The sequence below is a fragment of the Gorilla gorilla genome, chromosome 3 (assembly GCF_029281585.2).
Source record: "Gorilla gorilla gorilla isolate KB3781 chromosome 3, NHGRI_mGorGor1-v2.1_pri, whole genome shotgun sequence".
Taxonomy (NCBI): Eukaryota; Metazoa; Chordata; class Mammalia; order Primates; family Hominidae; genus Gorilla; species Gorilla gorilla.
The window spans coordinates 33,446,350-33,468,257 of NC_073227.2; the positions used below are offsets into that span (position 1 = coordinate 33,446,350).

At 38.6% G+C, this 21,908-nt stretch overlaps 1 protein-coding gene across 1 annotated transcript in view; it reads left to right on the forward strand.

The window, feature by feature from the left end:
- PI4K2B (phosphatidylinositol 4-kinase type 2 beta) overlaps positions 1-15,440 on the forward strand; it is a 45,331-nt gene extending 29,891 nt beyond the window's left edge. The window contains exons 7-10 of the mRNA XM_004038501.5: positions 112-211; positions 4,787-4,920; positions 5,488-5,547; positions 13,363-15,440. Coding sequence (XP_004038549.2) covers positions 112-211; positions 4,787-4,920; positions 5,488-5,547; positions 13,363-13,536 — 468 coding nt within the window. The 3' untranslated portion in view covers positions 13,537-15,440. The remainder of the gene's footprint in view (positions 1-111; positions 212-4,786; positions 4,921-5,487; positions 5,548-13,362) is intronic.
- The last annotated feature ends 6,468 nt before the right edge of the window (positions 15,441-21,908 follow it).

The window sequence follows — 21,908 nt, forward strand, 5'->3', positions numbered from 1 at the left end:
GCTCATCCGAGAGAATATGTTCTTAAGCCTCAGTAATTATTATAAATAATTTATCCTTTGGGAATATTTATATAGGTTCTTTTATCAACATATCATTTTTCTACTCTATAGGAATCAAAATGGATTGATGATGAAGAATTCCTTATTAAAATAGCTGCAATTGATAATGGTCTAGCATTTCCTTTTAAACATCCTGATGAATGGAGAGCATGTGAGTATCTAGAACCTTCTGTAGAGTCTATAATTACCTTTTTTCCAGAAAGAGAAGGGAAAAAAATTTACAGATACCATAGCGGAGGAAAAAGTAGATGAAATATGATTATTCATTAAGGCTCAGTTTTAGGCATTGGGGATGCAAATGTATACTACAGGGTCTTGCTATGAATTTTTTGCTTATTCTGGGATGACTGGTTTTGATTTTTAGGTTTTGTGTTATCCTTGGAAAATGAGTTTAGTAGTGTTCCAGTTTTTAAAAAATATATAACATTGAAATTATTTTAATATTTTGGTAGAACTATCTTTTACGTTTTTGGTTGTATTCACTTCTAAAACAATTTAGGCCCGCCCTCCACCTGACCTCATTTTTAGGGAGTAGTGCTTTAATTGCTTTCCCAGTCTCTTTTGTGGTAAATGATTACGTTTTCTACATCTTCTTGAACCAGTTTTAGGCACTTTTATTTTGCTTAAAATTTTCCATGATTTCTTGAGTTTTAAATTTATGAGTATAGCATTTTATTAGAATTATCTTATAATTAAAAAAATTCCCTCTGTGCGTATTGTGTATTTAGGGAGTTAAATGAAATGATTTCTGTAATTTGCCTGGTGGTGTGGACCAGGAGGGATAAATAAAGCCAGTTTTGCAAAAAAATTGGTAATAATTGAGTTAACATGGGAGTTTATTATAGTTGTTTTCTGATATTTGTATGTGTTTAAAATATATGGGCCAGGCATGGTGGCTCACACCTGTAATCCCAGCACTTTGGGGGCTGAGGCTAGCAGATCGCTTGAGCTCAGGAGTCCAAGACCAGCCTGGGCAACATGGCGAAACCCCATCTCTACAAAAAATACAAAAATGAGCCAGGTGTGGTGGCCGATGCCTGTAGTCCTAGCTACTTGGGAGACTGAGGTGAGAGGATTACTTGAGCTTGGGAGGTGGAGGTTGCAGTGAGCCAAGATGGCACCACTGTACTCCAGCCTGGGTGACAAGAGTATAAGGCCCTGTCTCAAAAATAAAATAAAAAATATATAGTATGTTTAAAAAATCTGGCTGGGTGCAGTGGCTCACGCCTGTAATCCCAGCACTTTGGGAGGCTGAGGTGGGTGGATTACCTGAGGTCAGGAGTTTGAGATCAGCCTGGGCAACATGGTGAAACTCCATCTCTACTAAAAATACAAAATTAGCCGGGTGTGGTGACACATGCCTGTAATCCCAGCTACTCGGGAGGCCGAGGCAGGAGAATCGCTTGAACCTGGGAGGCGGAGGATGCTGTGAGCTGACATCGCGCCATTGCACTCCAGCCTGGGCAACAAGAGTAAATCTCTGTCTCACCAAAAAAAAAAAAAAAATTTGTATCCATGATATGTCTCTTTTAAATTCCTTCAATTTATTAGTGAGCCTTTTACTCATTAGGCTTGCCAAAGATTTGTCTATTGTTAAGCATTGGTCCTTCTATTTATTTAATTATTTATGCTCTTTTTCCCCAGATAATTGCCTTTTTATTTTATAGATCAGGCTTTTAGTTTGTTTGCTTTTTCTTTTATAGATTTATGTTTTCCATCATTATTCTTTTCTCCTATTATGTTCATGCTATATTGCTTTCCTATAAGTGCATATTAGGCCTCATACTTTCCTCTGGGTATCATTTTGGCTAAATCACGGGTTGCACAGGTGGTACTCTATGGCTCTGCTTTACATACTCATATTTTCTGACTTTCTTTTTGATAGGAATAATTTAGAAGTATTTTGTTTGATCTTAAAATTTCTACGTCAGCTTATTTTAATTGTCCATTATTACTATTTCTAAGAAACTGTTCATTGTTATTTTCCAGCATTATTGCATTGTGATCTGTGAATATGGCCTGTGTAAATTCTGTTTTGCAATTTGTTAGTAATTTCTGTATGATCCTATATATGGCCTATTTAGAGGATAGTATTTGAAAAGAATGAGGACAAATTCTGTCTGCTAACCTGAAGGTTGTTAGTCATATCATATCCTTTACTTGTTTTCTGACTATTTAATCTGTTAATTTTCAGAGGAAATTAATGATCACTGTGATTGTGATTTTGTCAGTTTTTTCTTCAATTTCTATGCATTTTTTGCTTTGTATTTCACGTGTGTAGAGGTCCAGTGGTTTATCTTCCTGGTGGCTTCTTTTTTTTTTTTTTAATCAGTGTGAAATATATCCCACTTTGTGTATACCTCAGTGGCTTTTGCTTTTCTTATTTGGTTTTCTGTAACATTGTTATACCTCCGTTCATTTTGTTAGCATATACCTGGTATTATTCTCTACATTTATGCATGTGTGAATGAATGACAAGGTCCCCCTCTGTCATCTAGGCTGGATTGCAGTAGCATGCTCATAGCTTACTGCAGCCTCAAACTCCTGGCTCAAGCAATCCTCCTGCCTCAGCCTCTCAAGTAGCTGAGACTACAGGCACACGCCATCACACTCAGCTAATCTACTTGTATTTTTAACTTTTATCATTTTGTTTTAGATATATGACTTATGAAGAATACTTAGCTGTTTTTTTAACCCAGTCTGAGTCTTTTAATAGGTGCACTTTGTAGTTTAAGTCTCAATAAACTACTGATACGCTTAAGCTTTTCCTGCCATCTTATTTTTTTCCTATTAAACATGAATTGTAATTTGTTCTTTTTTGCTTGTCATGTCTTTTATTGAACTGATTTGAAATGTCTTGGTTCCATTTTATTATTTTCTCCTAATGGTTTGGAACCTTTATGCAAATTGCATTTGTAAAGGGTTTAAAGGGTACATCTAGGAAATTTTACCAAACTTGCAGTTGGGGATTAAAGGTTGGAGCTTGAAAAGGAATTGGTAGTGGGGATATAGTTTTTATTTCTTTTTCTTTTTCTTTCTTTTTTTTGGTTTTCTGGGATATGAGAGAGAGGAAATAGCTTTTAAACTGTCATCTTGTTGATGGAAGCCATGGTAGTGTTTGCTATTACTGAGGAAAATCACAGAGAACAAACACTATTGCCTAGCACAATGCCAGGTACATAAGTATTCAGTGAATGTTTTATGAATGCTTAAATAAATAGAGAAGAGAAAGGACTAAGTGTGGAATCAGGGGTAACAGTGACATTGAAAGAGGGGAGGAAAAACTAGCAAAAGACAGAAGGAGTAGCTTACAAGACAGAAGGTAAACTTACAGTGGTATCTCCAACACCACAGAGGAATTTCATAAAGGAGATGATAGAAAACAGTGCTACATGCTACAGAGAGATTAGGTAGCATGACAACTCCAAGTGAGCTTTTGGACAGACCCTTGGGTCTGGTGACTGGTGGCCTTAGGAGAGAGTGTTTAGGTGGTAGTACTAGAAGTTGAGTGTTGGGATTAAATGTAGAGGCAGATGAAAAATAGGGGCCTTTCTTCTATGAAATTATTCAGGGAAAACTAAAAAGAAAATTGGACATATCTACAAGGAGATGTGAGCCAGGGGAAATGCTTTCTTTAGAATGAAAAGTGACCTTCCTACTGTGTGCAATGAGATAGATCAAGAAGTCAGAGCCAGGCGCTGAGGCGCACTCTTGTAGTCCTAGCTACTTGGGAGGCTGAGGCGAGAGAATTGCTTGAGCCCAGGAGATTGAGGCTATAGCGAACTATGATTGTGCCACTGCACCCCAGCCTGGGTGACTGAGGAGGAATGACTCCAAAGGCAGATTTCTTCTTCAGGGCTTTCAAAGTGGTAGGATCCACCAAAGCTGGGGATTCTCATTGAATATGCCCACAGTAGCTCTGTGGATGATCATGTCAAAAACCTTACACTCTTGCAGGAATCTGAATATGCACCCTCTTTAGAAGATTATACCTGTACAAATCTCTCTACTCCTGGCGTAGTTTAGATTTAACGGTCTTCTTGAGGGAGAATTAGAGATAGCTTAGAGTCATGGATCTTTTGTCTCTTAAAATGACTCACCCATTTACCTCCTAATGATTTCAAAGTTTAGAACATCTTCTGTGTACAAGTAAGTGGTCAATTTCTGATGATTTGTAGCTGTGGAGGCTAGGCAGACCTCAGCTGTGGTATTCAATCTGTGCCAGGGTGCGGTGATATGCACCTGTAGTTCCAGCTACTTTTGAAGCTGAAGTGGGAGAATCCCTTGAGTCCAGAAGTTCAAGGCTGCAGTGAGCTATATAATCTTGCCACTGCACTCCAGCTTGGGTGACACAGTGAGACCCATTATCTTACAAAATATATAATAATAAAAACAATCTGGGGCTGTGTACAAAGTATAGGTATTCATCAGTTTCTGAACTGAGGAACCAGATAGACTGAGGTACATTTAGAGCTATTTGAGATAGATTCATTATCTAAACTCTTACTCTTTACTGTCTAAAACTAGAGACATTACTAGTTTACTATCTGAATTGACTGTCCAAATCTGAGTAATTTGGATTGCAGTGGGTAGTTTTACTCTGATTAAGTTCTTATCCTGTCCTTTTTTGGGGAGAACCTAGGAGTTGTAGGAAAGAACCAGGAAAAATGTGAGTCTAAATAAACCATTTCCTACCACTGATTAGGAGAATGCTTTTTTCTATTAGATCCATTTCACTGGGCTTGGCTTCCTCAAGCAAAAGTTCCCTTTTCTGAAGAAATAAGAAACTTGATTCTACCATATATTTCTGACATGAACTTTGTGCAAGATTTATGTGAAGATCTCTATGAACTTTTTAAGGTAAGTTAATGCTTAGTTTGATTATTGCAGAAAATGAAATCTTAAAATAGAAGAGACTGCTTAATAGAGCTGATTTGCAATTTTCTATTTCTTGTATTGCTGCTTGCCATAAAACCTGACAGGACAGAGAGGAATTAGCAGTTTTATTTACAGGAGCATAGATTCATAAAGCTATACTTACTATGAGCATTCTTTGAAGTGAGACTACATTAAAACTTAATTTGCTGTTTTCTTCAAAAGTTGAATTTTTACAAGAAGACTCTGTAAATTATAATACATATTTGGTGACCTGCTATGTTTTAGTTCTCTTAAAAAGCCTAAATTCATTGGCTGGAAAGTCATCTTAAATCCTTTCTGGAACAAGTTGGGGTCCAAATAAATAAGTCTATTCATGTCATTCTGGGAGTATACAAAAATACCTCAGGTAAAAATATTATTTTTGTTTTATTTTATCAATTAGGAAAGCTTTTTAATGGCCTTATTTGCTGAGTTGAAGAGTTCATCTGTTTTCAAATATTTATATCAAAGTCTTTATTTTGGGAATTGTTTTTTTCCTTTCTATAATAGACTGACAAAGGATTTGACAAAGCCACTTTTGAAAGTCAGATGTCTGTGATGAGGGGTCAGGTAAGTTACCTTTTTATTTGTTCATAAGGAAAAAAATCTCTTTGAAACAGTAGTCAACTGTTTTCCCCACTGTGATCTGGAGATGGAATTTTTAATACTACCTCTTATGCTGAACCAAAATAGCTCAGATTATTAGAAATGAAGTTGATTCAGCCGACTGCAGTGGCTCACGCCTGTAATCCCAGCGCTTTGGGAGGCCAAGGCGGGTGGATCACCTGAGGTCAGGAGTTCGAGACCAGCCTGGCCAACATGGTGAAACCCCATCTCTACTAAAAATACAAAAAAATTAGCTGGGTGTGGTGGCGGGCACCTGTAATCACAGCTACTTGGGAGGCTGCGGCAGGAGAATCGCTTGAACTCGGGAGGCAGAGGTTGCAGTGAGCTGAGATCACGCCACTGCATTCCAGCCTGAGCAAAAAGAGCGAAACTCCATCTCAAAAAAAAAAAAAGAAATGAAGTTGATTCAAATAGTTTCTTCCCTCTATTATCTTATAAATTAGGTGGGTTTTTTTTTTGTTTTTTTTTGTTTTTGAGACAGAGTCTCGCTCTGTAGCCCAGGCTGGAGTGCAGTGGAACGATCTCGGCTCACTGCAAGCTCCGCCTCCCAGGTTCATGCCATTCTCCTGCCTCAGCCTCCCGAGTAGCTGGGACTACAGGCACCCGCCACCACACCTGGCTGATTTTTTTTCTATATTTTTAGTAGAGACGGGGTTTCACTGTGTTAGCCAGGATGGTCTCGATCTCCTGACCTCGTGATCTGCCCACCTCAACCTCCCAAAGTGCTGGCATCACAGGCGTGAGCCACCGCGCCCGGCCTAACTTAGGTATTTTTGACCTTGTTGTATACTGTTAATTTAGCTCAGTGTTTCCCCTGCTATGAATTGTTTGTCCCCATTTTGATAGCTATTTTCTTGGGCATCACTACCTTTTTCCCCCTCAGATCCACTCACTTAGACATTTCAGTACCAAGTTCTGTTGCCAATAGATTACTTTTTTTTTTTTTTTTTTTTGCGGAATGTGGCTTTCGCTAGAGCAGTCACTAAATAACCATGTCACCAAGATTGAGTATCAATTGTGACATGAAAAAACTAATTGTAACTCAGTCCTCTCCCTGACCCCCCTTTCCTCTTGTTTTTTTTTTCTTTTCTTTCTTTTTTTTTTTTCTTTTTTTGAGACAGACTCTTGCCCTGTCGCCCAGGCTGGAGTGCAATGGTGCGACCTCGACTCACTTCAACCTCTGTCTCCCAGGTTCAAGCGATTCTCCTGCCTCAGCCTCCCAAGTAGTTGGGATTACAGGTGTGCATCACCACACCCAGCTAATTTTTTTGTATCTTTAGTAGAGATGGGATTTCACCATGTCGGCCAGGCTGGTCTTGAACTCCTGACCTTATGATCCAGCCGCCTTGGCCTCCCAAAGTGCTAGGATTACAGGCGTGTGCCACCGTGCCCAGCCCCTCCTCACCTTTAGTTAAAGGTTAGAAGTCCAAGGCATTAAGTCTGCTGATGTGGATCTGCAGGCTGGGCTCACTACAGGCTGGGCTCACTGTTAGATGACTTCTGCTTATTGGACTCTCTGAATGGTATTTCTATTCCAAAAGCAAAGCTTGAAACATAAATAAATTATACTGTAAACATTGTCTTTTAGTGTCTTATAAATTAACATTCTCTTCCTAAAATATACATTTAAGGTAGCTGTTTGCCACAATACCTGTAGCAAAGAAGTACAAGTACATATAATTACACAGAGAATCATTCATTCATTCACCAAATGTTTATTGACAGAACTAGTGCTGGCAACTAGTCACTGGAGATAAAGCAGTAAGCAAAACCAAGCTTCTGCTGTCATGGAGTTTTGCTCTGCAGAGAAGGCCAGGGCTCGGTGAAAAGGGACAGGTGATTATTAGCTCACGCATCTCTCTGCTCCATCACATTTATGCAGTGCTTAATGCAGTCATGAGTTTTAAGTAGTTAAGTGAAGGCTCGAGAAATAGAATGGAGCCAGAGTATAGAGGGCCTTAAACACCAGACTGTAGATTCCACAAGGAAAGGATTGGAGCAGTTAGAAATTAAGCATTAAAGAAGGGCTGTGATGAGACAGAAGTTTTCGAAAAGGAGATCTTATTCTGGGTTTCTTCTATGAACTCCTTGAAATTGTGTATAAAATGTTAATATGTGCATTTTGGGTGTGAGAGAAGATAGAACTTATATCTCAGCAAAAATATTTATATCCCTCAAAAAAGTTAAGGACTACTGCAGAAGGCTGGGCTGGACAGTAGGGTACAGATTTGCTTAGTAGATGAGGAGATGACAGCCAAGGAGCCTCACTAAGAGGCTTTTTCTGGTAATTGAGGCATCAGTGGAAGGATTAGGTGATCAATGATTATAATCATGTTGCAGAGTTTTGCCATCTCAAAACTTATTTGAGCTAAATTTTTAGGCATAGATAAATATGCCTTGATTTGACCTTTCTGTTTGAAATAAATTGACTTGACATATCAATATGCTTCATCTTCTGGAACTTTCTTATCCCTAAAGGTTTATTTTTATTTTAGGAATCTGATTTAAAATAAAGAAGTAAATAAAAGCTGTTAAATAATTTTGTCAGCTTTAATTGTGGTTTAAAGTTAACACCTGAGGAATTTAAATTTTTAAAAAATAGCTGTCTGGGTGCAGTGGCTCATGCTTGTAATCCCAGCATTTTGAGAGGCAGAGGAGGGCAGATTGCTTGAGCTCAGGAGTTCAAGATCAGCCTGGGCAAATGGCGAAACCCCATCTCTACAAAAAAATACAAAAATTAGCCAGGCATGGTGGCATGTGTTTGTAGTTCCAGCTGCCAGGAGCCTGAGGCAGGAGGATCACTTGAGCCCCAGAGGCGGGGGAGACTGCAGTGAGCTGAGATTGCACCAGTGCACTCCAGCCTGGGCAGCAGAGCAAGACCTTGTCTTAAAAAAAAAAAGCCTGTCTAAGAAGGTGTGGGAGTGTTCCAGTTCTGAGGCCTGTTACAAAGATGTGTTTGTGGCTGTCTCCTATTTTAGGTTTATTTACTCATATCTTATCTCATGTACAAAAGAAAAAGGCATTATAAAAATGAATGTAATAAAATATGAAGATGACAGGGTCAATAACTTAGGAGAGAAAGAAATAAAATGATGATACTTTGGTTATTATACGTTGTCACTTGATTTTTGTTTTGTTTTTTAATTTTAATTTGATTTTGAGCTTTCCAATAGCCAAAAAGGATAATATGTCCTGACCATGTACATGACTGTGTAGCTCTCTGGTTTTGGCTGTTTTTACTTTTTTAAAAAAATTTGGTCTAAGGCCAGGTGTGGTGGCTCACGGCTGTTGTCCCAGCTACTTGGGAGGCTGAGGCAGGAGGATTGTTTAAGCCCAAGAGTTCGAGGCTGTAGTACACTGTGATGACAGCTGTGCATAGCCACTGCACTGCAGCCTTGGCAACAGACCAAGACCTCATCTCTTAAGAAGAAGGAAAAAAAAGATCTAAAAAATCAGGTATTGGGCCAGGCGTGTTGGCTCACACCTGTAATCCCAGTTTGGGAGGCCAAGGTGGGTGGATTGCTTGAGCCCAGGAGTTGAAGTTTGTAATGAGCTGTGATCACACCACTACACTCCAGCCTGGGCAACAGAGAAAGACCTTGTCTCTAAAAAAAAAAAAAAAAAAAAAAATAACGTATATTCCAAACAACAGAATAATTACTTCAGCGAATTCCTCAAGTCAAAATACTTGTGTTATTTCTGTCAGTTATAAATATCATTTAAATCCCTCTCCCTTCCAGTTTTGCTTATTAACTTAATGGTTTGTGCTTTCTACAGCCAAGTCTTTTGCCCTAGTTTGTAGTAAGCCATTAGTTTTACACATATAATCAATGGCGTGCTCTAATTCTTCACATAAAGATGGGGACTGAAACAATATGAAAGTTTTTTTTTTAATTCAGAGCTGGTAATAATGTTTATGAACGTTAAAGATAAACAATGTTTTGAATTTTATATTAAATAGCAATAGGTCATAATCAGGGTAGGTAAAATTCATCTTATATTCTAATTTGGAACACTGAAACTGAGAATGTATTTACTTGCAAGCAATGTGAAATATATTTTCCATGTGACCTGAAAAAATGCAGAAATAATAACTAAAACTTTTTCTGAAAACATAATGAACTTACCTTCAGAGATTTATATACCAGAAACTCATTTACAGATTCAATAATAATTGACATTAAAGAAAGTGAAACTAACCCTTTAGTGCCTCCTGGTACTTGACCCCTTACTGGACACTTTAATGATGCTTATTATTGTTTATCCTCACAACACCTCCACAGAGTAGTCTACATTTTAGGTGGAATGACTTTGGCTCAAAGGGCTTTAATTACATGTATCTGTGAAATAAGGGGGCCTGCCAGCCTATCCAGTCAGCAACATTTAGGCATTGCCTCTGCCCAGGGCCCTTATCATCTCTCCTCTGGATTTACTGACATTCTAAGTTGACCTTACCTCTTCTCCCATTCGTCTTCCACATTGAAACAAGAACAATCTCTAAAAACAAATCTGAGTATGTCTTCTGTTATTTAAAATTCCTATAATTTGTCCATGTGTACAGGCTCAAGTCCAGGCTTTCAGCACAGTTGACAACACAGTCGGGCTCCAAACAGTGCATCTACCTTTATCTCTTGCCGTTTTGCCCCTCTCCCTGGGCTTGGCAAATCTGAACTGCTCTTCCTTCCCCTTTCCCAGTGGTGCCCTTGTGCATGTGATTCTCTTCCCTCGATGCCTTGCCCTCTTTATCTAGGAAACAGTTTTTCTTTCAACCTCCATGTCAGTCTTTCTAAACTCCTCCTGTTCTGATTTTTGCAGCACTCCCTGGGAATATGCTGGTGTCACATTTTACTCAGAAATTTGGTTTTTAAATCAACATATGGGGTACATTGCTATAGAGAGATAGCTTAAAATCTACGACAAAGTAGAATATATGTGGTTTGATGTATATAGTGCAGTAATTCTCAGGCCCACGGAAATTTAAAGACCAGAGAACTAATCTAAAGGAAAGCAAAGTCAATATGTAGAAGCCCACAAGTTTATACCACCTGCCTGGACCACAGCTGTCACATCCCCATCAAGCTGTCATTATGGCATGGGTGGGGAAGTCTAGCTAGTGTCTCCCCTGGCCTGCAGAATTTGCTCCATTCTATTTTTTTAAATAATCCACTCTGATTTAAACAGCTAGTAATAGATTTGTTATTCTTTGAGAAATGAAAAACTAGGTGGTATGTGGGGGAAGGGATCCGATTTTAAAGTCAGGGCAGAGGTTCTTTCCATCACACACAAGTATTGCAATTACTTGTTCATGTGGCTGCTTCTAGAATTTGAGTTCTTTAAGGGCTTACATGGCTTTTCCCTCATTTGGTCCCCTCTTCTCCCCAACACCGTGAGTGCTCAGTAAGTGTTTCCTTAGTAAATAAATGCAGGATTATCAAGTGTCTTCTGAATTCCCGGAGAAATATTAATAGGTTAATTTCAGGATTTAATAATTTATGCAATTTCTATAACTATTTGAAAGTTAATAATTTGTAGAGCAACTTTCGTTTTCCTATACTTTTTCTTTTTGGAGACAGAGTCTCCCTCTGTCACCCATGCTGGAATGCAGTGGCGCGATCTCAGCTCACTGCAACCTCTGCCACCCAGGTTCAAGCGATCCTTGTGCCCCAGCCTCCCTGATAGCTGGGATTACAGGCATGTGCCACCACACCTGGCTAATTTTTATTTTTTGTATTTTTGTGTAGAGATGGGGTTTCATCATGTTGGTCAGGCTGGTCTCAAACTCCCGGCCTCAAGTGATCCACCCGCCTTGGCCTCCCGAAGTGCTGGGATTACAGGCATGAGCCACCACACCTGGTCACCGTTTCTGTTTTCCATATTCTCTGCAAGAGTCACATACTGTTCTTAGAGTCAGGAAAATATTAACTGTTACTTAAATTGGTATATTTAGACTAACATTTTTAGAATAGAATTTTTAAAACCCAAAGAGGAAACTAACCAAAACATTTCCTTCCTTAGCTGTGCTAGTGCACACTTTTATATTCGTGGTAGGAACAATGCTTATAATAAACTCAAATTTCATAAATTCTTTTTTTCTTGTTATCCAAATGTAGTCAATTTAGGAAATTTTAAGGGAAGGCTGGGTGTGGTGGCTCATGCCTATAATCCCAGCACTTTGGGAGGCTGAGACGGGTGGATCTCTCGAGCCTAGGAGTTCAAGACCAGTCTGGGCAACAAAGCGAAACCCTGTCTCTCCACAAAGTACAAAAACTAGCTGAGGTGGCATGTGCCTGTAGTCCCAGCTACTCTGGAGTCTGCAGTGGGAGGATCGCTTGAGCCCAGGAAGCAGAGGCTGCAGTGAACTGTGATTGCACTCTGCGCTCCAGCCTGGGTGACAGAGCAAGACCCTGTCTCAAAAACAAAACAAAACAAAGAAAATGTTAAGGGAAGAACTTAAAAGTGATCCTAAAACATAAACATAATCTATAACACTGTTACTAGTAAAGATCTATTTTCCTGATGTGTTAAATACTCCAAATATTCTACAAACTAAAATCATCTAGTTTGGCCAGCTGTGGTGGCTCACACCTGTAATCTCAGCACTTTAAGAGGCCAAGGCAAGAGGATTGCATGAGCCAGGAGTTCAAGATCAGCCCTGGCAACATAGCAAGACCCCATCTCTACAGTCAATCAGTCAATCAATCAACCAATCAACCAACCATCTAGTTTATACTATTTAAAGTATTATGAAGTGTATTTATTAGTATGGCTTTATGTGGAAACATTTATGCTTATCACTATTGACTAGTCTTTACAAGAACCAGTGAAATGCATAGGATGTATATATTAGATATTTTCAAATACCTGAAGGAGAAATCTGTATTTCTAAAATATACAAGAAAGGACATTTTTCCTAATATGCAGGGGAAAAAGAAGACGAACTGCTATAATTTTATTTGACCTGAACAGACACCAGAATAATCTATGTATTGTGTTTCATAACCTTATTTGCATGCCCAAGTAGAAATTCCCAGAGTATCTTTGAACATGATATGTAGTATATTTTACTTTCCCTAATTTTATTTTTCTTATTAAGAGTAAACTCTTAAATGTACCTTTATTTGAAATGACTGCCTTCCCAAATTCTCTAACCTATTTGCCCTGCTTCATGCTTTCCCATAGCAATTTCACCTTCTAATACATGGCATAATTTACATATTCATATTTATTGACTCTTCTCCCTGCTAAAGTGTAAGCTCTATGAAGGCAGCAATTTTGCTTGTTTTTTTTTAACTATTGTATCCCTAGCACTTACAGCAGAACCTCGCACATAGTAGGCATACAATAAATTTGTTGAATGAATGGATAAGGCAAGTATTTAGTTAAAACCAGACTGTTTAAACCAGTATTTGTTGAGTTTTTATGTTAAATTGAATATGTATGTAGACCTCTTCACTTACCGTTCTTTGATTCCATTGCTCCTGGACATAGGCAGGATATTCTAGAATATTTTAAACTTACCATCTGGCAAAAGTTATTTAATGCTAATTGTGTGTGTGTGTGTGTGTGTGTGTGTGCGTGTGTGTGTGTGTAAACATACATTCATATAATACATATTTATAACAGGTACTTATCTTCACAGTCTCTGTTGCTCATAAATGGATGAAATAAAAATTATAATGAATAAATGGTTTAAAAAATGTCAGTGAAGTGAAGCTTTTTATCTTTTTAAATTGGTAAAAATCTCTCTTCTTCCCACAGATCTTAAACCTTACTCAGGCATTGAGAGACGGGAAGAGTCCTTTCCAGCTAGTACAGATACCTTGTGTGATTGTGGAACGCAGTCAAGGTGGAAGTCAGGGTCGGATTGTCCACCTGAGCAATTCCTTTACCCAGACTGTCAATTGCAGGAAGCCATTTTTTTCCTCCTGGTAGTAAATGTCAGAGTAAGAGAAACAAACTGTTTAGAATTATCATGTTTTTAAAACATCATAGTAATATAAATCTGCTGTTAGGAGCTCCAGTTGCTAAAACCTCAATTTAAGTCTTTAAAAGGTTGTATTTTGAATGTAACCAAAAGTTTACAGTTTTTTTGTCCAAATATTAAATTTCTATTTCAGGGAAGAAGTGCTATATCTCCTATATTGTATTTTTGTAGAAAATTTGTATTTTATGTTGTTGTTAGTTTAAAAGGTAATTTTACACATGCTGGAATGACTGTAATTACTCTAGAATTCCAAGTAGAATACAATAACTTTTAATATTGAGAAGAATGTTCATGCTAATTCTTCTTACATTACAAAAGGCCTTTGAGGATGCCTACGTCTGAAATTGCTCTTATGAACTTTAATAAAATAGTTAGCTAATAGAAAAACAGGTAAGAATAAAGCAATGTTGCCTTAATTTCAAAAGCTGCTATTTTAGAATTTGAATAAGTACTCCTAAAGTGACCATTATTAGGGACCAGAAAATTATATCTTGGCTAAGTAATAGAGGACCATTTTGGTTTTTGTACTTGAGAATATTTTTGATGAATTACTTTTTTGTAGTGAGGAAAAAATCTAAAGAAATTTCCCCTTTTTTAAAAAAATGGAAATACTCAATTGAGGCTTGAGGGGAATAATAGAAAGTTAAGGTAGATCCCCAATATTTTGGAATACCAAAATTGCCTTAAAAATTCCCTTCTGTTTCTTACATGGGATCAAATACTTGAGATTAGTACTTCAGAGTACTGGCCTTGTTCAATTTAGTACTTCAATTAGTATTAAACTTCACTAAAAAGTAAACCATACTCCAAATTGTATATTGGATTGCATTTTGGGGTCCTAGGTCATACGTTCTTCAAAATTATTATGATTGTACTATTGTACTTGAAATTACAGATGTTATTATAATTACAGTCAAATGTAGACTATCAGGCCAAATTAAAGGGGAGCATGGCAGATAACCATAAAGTCATTTATATTTGATTTTGAAATGTATTTTTGTACTTTATTTTGAATATCATCCGTATGTCTGACATTATTGGAATTTGTAACATTGTTAATGCACTAAGTGATTTAAATTGAATTGATGAAGATGTGATTTTACAGAAGCAGAAGTTTCATTTTCTTGAGGCTTAAAACCAATTATCACCACTCGGGCTTAACTGGGTAATTTGTGGTCTAGGCCTTTTGTTTTCTAAGCTTACTATCTTGTGTTTGTTTATTTGCTTTTAATGAAGTATTTTGTGTAGAAGGTTAAATTAGGATGCAAAACAGATCTGCCATTCCTTTTTCCCTTATATCTTCCTTTTGGTCTTCATGGACGAGATGAATGAGGATTCTGCTGCCCTGAGGGAGTTCATTGGAAACCTGCGTTCTCCTACCTCTTCCAACCCTCCATTAGCTCAATTTTGAGATAATGGAAAATTGACTGGAAATTCAAAACTCAAACTACTATCTTTAGATATAAACACTAGTAATTAAAATGTGCCTTTTGAAGATGTTTTCTAAGAGAAAGGAAATACGTTGCAGTGATGTGGGTACTGCTTTCATAAAACAGTTTTTTCAGTATTTTGAGAATTGCCATATTAATTTTTATAATGGAAAACTTAATAAATTGCTACTGTTTTATATCATAAAATTAAAATACCATGGTAATATTTGCAAAAGGTCTGGCCATACCAGAAAAGTACAGTTGAGATAGTTAAGATATAACCACAAGTCAGAGTACATTGGTTGTATTTTGTAAACTTTCATGAACTGAATTCTTATTTAAATAGTATGGTTTTTTTTTCAATAAGTATATTTATAGTGTCAAATGTCGTAGACTAAAGGTAATAAAAATCATTGTCTTAAGATTATGTTCTTCTGTATGTATGTGTTTGGAATATTTAGAATGTTTATGAACACGTTTACTATAAATGATGCCAAACTACCATTTTCTTCATATATTAAAGGTATAGTTTAATTCTTTTTTTTTTTTTTTGAGACGGAGTCTCACTGTGTTGCCCAAGCTGGAGTGCAGTGGCATGATCTCAGCTCACCACAACCTTCATCTCCCAGGTTCAAGCGATTCTCCTGCCTCAGCCTCCCAAGTAGCTGGGACTACAGGCGTGTGCCACCATGCCCGGCTAATTTTTGTATTTTTAGTAGAGATGGGGTTTCACTATGTTAGCCAGGCTGGTCTTGAACTCCTGACCTCAAATGATTTGCCTGCCTCGGTCTCCCAAAGTGGTGGGATTACAGGCGTGAGCCACCGCGCCTAGCCTAATTCTTTATAATTCCAAAAGATATTTAACTGAAACCTTTATAATTAAAGACATCTTAGTTGTACTTAATTAAATATGCCACCACCTTATCACTCCAAAATTTGTCAGCAATTGAAGACTGTTTGTGGAGACACGGTTTTTGCATACTTGAAGATAATTTGATTCACAAAACTTTTCAACAAATTTGAAATACTTTGGGCAGCCGAGGCGGGCGGATCACCTGAGGTCAGGAGTTCGAGGCCAGCCTGGCCAACATGGCGAAACCCCATCTCTACTAAAAATACAAAAATTGCCCAGGCGTGGTGACACACACCTGTAATCCCAGCTACTCGAGAGGCTGAGGCACGAGAATTATTGAACCCAGGAGGGAGGGCAGAGGTTGCAGTGAGCCGAGATCACACCACTGCCTTCCAGGCTGGGTGACAGAGTAGATTCTGTCTCAAACAAACAAACAAACAAATTGAAGTACTGTACTATATGGAATCAAAACCTTTTTTAAAAATGATGGTGCCACGTTCTTTGATCAAATTACATCTTAAATCCTTGTACAGCTGTTTGAATAGACAGGCAGCATCCTAGGTTTTGTAGTCTGCCTTCTTTCACCAACTTGCTTGGGCAACTGTACAGAGTTGTAGCAGAGATTCTTAGTGCTGTGCTATGTTTCCAAGTCTCTCATGCAATTACTTTGGGGCCTTGTGACTGAGTTCTGGCCAGTGAGATGTGGAGACAAGTGATATATGCAACTTCCAGGCCTGGCAGTAAAACTGTCACGATTGACCACTCTCTTGTCTTTCCATTCAGCTATGAACGAAGAATTTGCAAAATGGAAGCAGCCAGGGCACAGGAGGCACTGTTGGGGAAAGCTACCAGGAGAGCCTCCTGACTGCACTTGATGGTGACATGAGCAAGAAAGAAGTTCTGTGTTGAGTCACTGCAGTTTTGAATGTAATTCTTACTCTAGCTTCGTCTCTCCTATCCCAGACATTATGATGTAAAAAGAAAAATACCAATCACTTTTAAATAGGAGGCATACCGTAACATTTCTTCACTAAAGCTAGGTGAAAGTTTATCTTTTTGAATTCCAGAATATGAATAGTTTGGGTTAAACCATCAGTACATGGCCAGGCATGGTGGCTCATGCCTGTAATTCCAGCACTTTTGGAGGCCAAGGCGGGAGGATCCCTTGAGCTCGGGTAGTTTGAGACTAGCCTGGGCAACATAGTGAGACCTCATCTCTTAAAATAAATAAAATCAATACCAACAAGATCATGTGGCAATAGCAGCTTCGGAGGATCAAGCAGAGAGAAGGGAAGGGGGATTTGTGATGGTCCTAAGAGCCAAAGAACCCAGAATTTGCCACCATGTACCAAGCCCCCACAAGAAGAATCCCCAATAGCGGTGGGAATTTCAATTGGTAGAACCAAAAACCACAATCAAAATTAGGAGAAGCCTGCCCAGCATTCACCTGGTAGCTAGCAAAAAGGCCTGCAGAAAGGTGTGAGGGTACTAAGGCAATCTGGTCTTCGTAGTTTTCAAAAATAACCAGTGAGAGGACATAGGGCTATACCGAGAAAAAGTACTGGGAATAGAACATGCACAGACGAGGGAAGGACCCCAGGGGTAAAGGAGAGTGGTTCAGATAATGAGAGAAGAGGGGACCAAATGAATGAGACCGAACTCAGAAAGTACTGAAGAGGTAGGAACACACAAAACTGTCTTATCTAATACTCTAATGACAGAAGTGAGAGCCCTAGAGCCACGAAGCTCAGAAACTGTCCTAGCCCACCCTCACCTCCTACACAGGAATCTTCTAAAAATACAGGAGGAAACATATAGAAAAATCCATCTGATTTAAACATCTTGCAAGATGTAAGACTACATCTTACAATATGCTTGAAGAAAAAAAGGTTTACAATCTGCATAACATACCCACAGAAGTGAAGATATCCCAGAAACATCTCTCTAAAGCAAAGGAAAACAGTAATCTAATGTTTTAAAACATGCTGAAGGAATTTAAGAAGCCATGGAAGCTAAGAAAGAACAACAAAAATTGAAAAAACTCTGATCGGGCATGGTAGTTCATGCCTGTAATCTCAGCACTTTGGGAGGCCGAGGTGGGAGGATCCCTTGAGGCCAGGAGTTGGAGAGCAGCCTGGGCAACATGGCAAGCCCCCCATCTCTACAAAAAAAATGTAAAAATTACTTAGGTGTGGTTGTGCATTCCCATAGTCCCAGCTACTAAGGAGGCTGAGGCAGGAGGATCACTTGAGCTCAGGAGTTCAAGGCTGCTATGGTCACACCACTGCACTCCAGCTCAGGCGACATAGGCCTGTCTCAAAAAATAAAAATAAGGCCAGGTGTGGTGGCTCACACCTGTAATCCCAGCACTTTGGGAGACCAAGACAGGAGGATCCCTTGAGCCCAGGAGTTCAAGACCAGCCTAGGCAACATAGGAAGACCCCCATCTCTACAAAATAAGTAAACTAGAAGGAACACAAGTGCAAATAGACAACATATCTGCAACCACCCAACAGCAAACGTCGTACTCAGTGTTGAAAAATCTAAAGTTTTGGGTGTTCGTTCTCTATTGCTGCTCTAATAAGTTATAATAAACTTACTGGCTCAAAACAACAGATTTATTATCTTACAGCCCGTAGGTAGATGTCTTGATGCAGGTTTCATTGGGCTAAAATCAAGGTGCCAGTAGGGCTGCATTCCTTTCTGGAGGCCTTCAGGGAGAATCCATTTTCTCGCCCTTTCCAGCTTTTTAAGGCCACTCACAGTCCTCGGCTCTGTTTCTCCTCCTCCATCTTCAAAGTCAGAGGTAGTGCGTTGAATCCTTTTCTTATTGCATTGCTCTTAAACGGACTCGTCTGCCTTCTTCTTCCACTTTTAAGGGCCTTTGTGATTACATTGGGCCCTCCCAGATAATCTAGAATAATCGCCCCATTTTTAAGGTCGGTCGATATACAACCTTAATTCCATTTGCAACTTTTAAATTCCCCAGATAGAGACATCTTTGGGAACCATTATTCTGGCTTTGCACTTTCCCCCTGAAATCAGTGATGTGACGAGGACACCTGCTTTTGCTATTTTTATTCAAGTGTTATACTCTAGAGCCTAACCAGTGCAGTAAGGCAAGAAAGAGAAGTCAAAGGAAGAAATAAAATTGTGATTATTTACAGATGGCATAATTATGCATATTGGAAATTCAAAAATATCTACAGAAACCTATTAGCCTTAATAAGTGAATTTTGCAAGGTTTACATGTGAGCAACGTTAGTCTGAAAATTTTAAAAGAGATCATTTATAGCAGCATCAAAACACATTGGATTCCTAGAAATAAGTCCCATGAAGATGAGCAAGACCTCTACACTAAACCATAAAAGAGCAGTGGAAAAAATGAAAGATTCTGATAAGTGGAAGGCTGTACGATGCTTAGGTATTGATAATATTAAGACATTGATTCTCCCAAACTTATAGATTCAACTCAAAATCCTATCTGATTTTTTTTGTAAAAATTGACAGCTAATTCTATAACGTATATGGAAATGTTCTTCCCAAAACAACTGGACAAGAAGAACGAAGTTGGAGAACTTATACTACCTGATCTCAAAACTTATAAAGCTACAGACATTGTAGCATTGGTGTATAGATAAACACATAGATCAATGAAACAGAATAGAAAATCCAGAAATAAACCCAACACATGTGGTAAACTGATTTTTTAACAAAGGTGCCAAGGCAATTCAATGGGAAAGGATAGTCATTTCAACAAATGGTGCCGTAGAGGGAGATAGGCAAAGAAATCAAAGATGAATCATCACCTTTACCTCATAGACTTAAAAGAGTTAATAAAAGCTAAACTTCCAGAAGAAAACAGCAGAAAATCTAATGGCTCTGGGTTTGCAAAGATTTCTTAGACTACAAATGGCATAAACCATTAAAAAAAAAAAAGAAGAAGTTGGGCTTCATGAAAATTAAAAACTTCTTTTCAAAAGACACTTTTAAGAAACTGACATTTCTAGCTACAAACTGAGAGAAAATGTTTGCCAAACATATCTAGTAAAGTACCTGTATCCAGAATTCCAGAATGTATGAAGTGATCTTACAACTCAAGAATATTCCCAGGCCGGGCGCAGTGGCTCATGCCTGTAATCCCAGCACTTTGGGAGGCCAAGGCGAATGAATCACTTGAGGCCAGGAGCTCAAGACCAGCCTGGCCAACATGACAAAACTCTACTAAAAATAGAATTAGCCGGGCTGGTGGCACATGCATGTAATCCCAGCTACTTGGGGGGCTGAGGCATGAGAATCCCTTATATCTGGGAGGCAGAGTTTGCAGTGAGCTAAGATCATATCACTGTACTCCAGCCTGGATGACCGAGCAAGACTTTGTCTCAAAAAAATTAATTAACAATAATAAAAGAATATTCCCAATTAAGAAACAAAAGATTTAAAAAGACACTTCACAAAAAAAAGATGTAGAAATGAATGTCCAATAAGCACATGAAAAGATACTCAACATTATTAGTCATTAGGAAAATGCAAATAAAAACCATGAGTAAAGTTAAACATACACTTACACCATCCGGTCATTCCACTTCTTTGTACTTGCCCAAGATAAATAAAAGCAAATGTCCACATGAAAATGTTCATAGCAGGCTGTTTTGTAATACTCCGAACTAAAAATAACCCAGGTGTCCACCAACAGGTGAATGGATAAGCAAAATGCAGCATATCCATACAATAAAAAGATATGAACTACTAATACACAGTGACATGGATGAATTTCAAAATCATTACGGTAACTGGAGAAGCCAGACACAGAACATACTGTATGAATTCCACTTATATAAAATTCTCTAAAATGAAAACTAATCTATTGTTAAAGAAAAAAGTGGGTATGGACATTGAAGGAGGGTTAGATTGCATGCAGGCATAAGGAAACTTTGTGAGGTGATGGAAATATTTTTATTTTATGATCCAGGATCTATGTACAAGACATGCAGGTTTATTACATAGGTAAACGTGTGACATGATGGTGTGCTCCATCTATCAACCCATCACCTAGGTATTAAGCCTCATATGCATTAGCTATTTATCCGGATGCAGTCCCTTCCCCCATACCATCCGTGCAACAGGCCCCAGTATGTGTAGTTCCCCTCCCTGTGTCCCTGTGTTCTCACTGTTCAGCTTCTACTTGTAAGTAAGAACATGTGGTATTTGTTTTTCTGTTCCTGCATAGTTTGTTGAGGATAATGGCTTCAAGCTCCATCCATGTCCCTGCAAAGGACATGATTTCATTCCTTTTTAAGGTTGCATAGAATTCCACGGTATACATGTACCACATTTTCTTTATCCAGTCTATCATTGATGGACATTCGGGTTGACAATAATAATAATAATTCCATGTCTTTGTTATCGTGAATAGTGCTGCAATGAACATACACATGCATGTGTCTTCATAATAGAATGATTTGGATTCCGGCCGGGCGCGGTAGCTCACGCCTGTAATCCCAGCACTTTGGGAGGCCGAGGCGGGGGGATCGCGAGGTCAGGAGATGGAGACCATCCTGGCTAACAAGGTGAAACCCCTTCTCTACCAAAAAAAAATACAAAAAATTAGGCGGGCTTGGTGGTGGGCGCCTGTAGTCCCAGCTACTCGGGAGGCTGAGGCAGAAGAACTGCTTGAACCCGTGAGGTGGAGGTTGCAGTGAGCCGAGATCGCGCCACTGCACTCCAGCCTGGGCGACAGAGCGAGACTCCATCTCAAAAAAAAAAAAAAAAAAAAAGAAAAAAAAAGAATGATTTGTATTCCTTGGGTATATACCTGGCAATGGGATTTCTGGGTCAAATGGTATTTCTGGTTCTAGATCTTTGAGGAATCCCCACGCTGTTTTCCACAATGGTTGAACTAATTTACATTCCCACCAACAGTGTAAAAGTGTTCCTATTTCTCCACACCCTCACCAGTATCTGTTGTTTCTTGACTTTTTAATAATCACCATTCTGACTGGCATGAGATGTTATCTCATTGTAGTTTTTTGTGTGT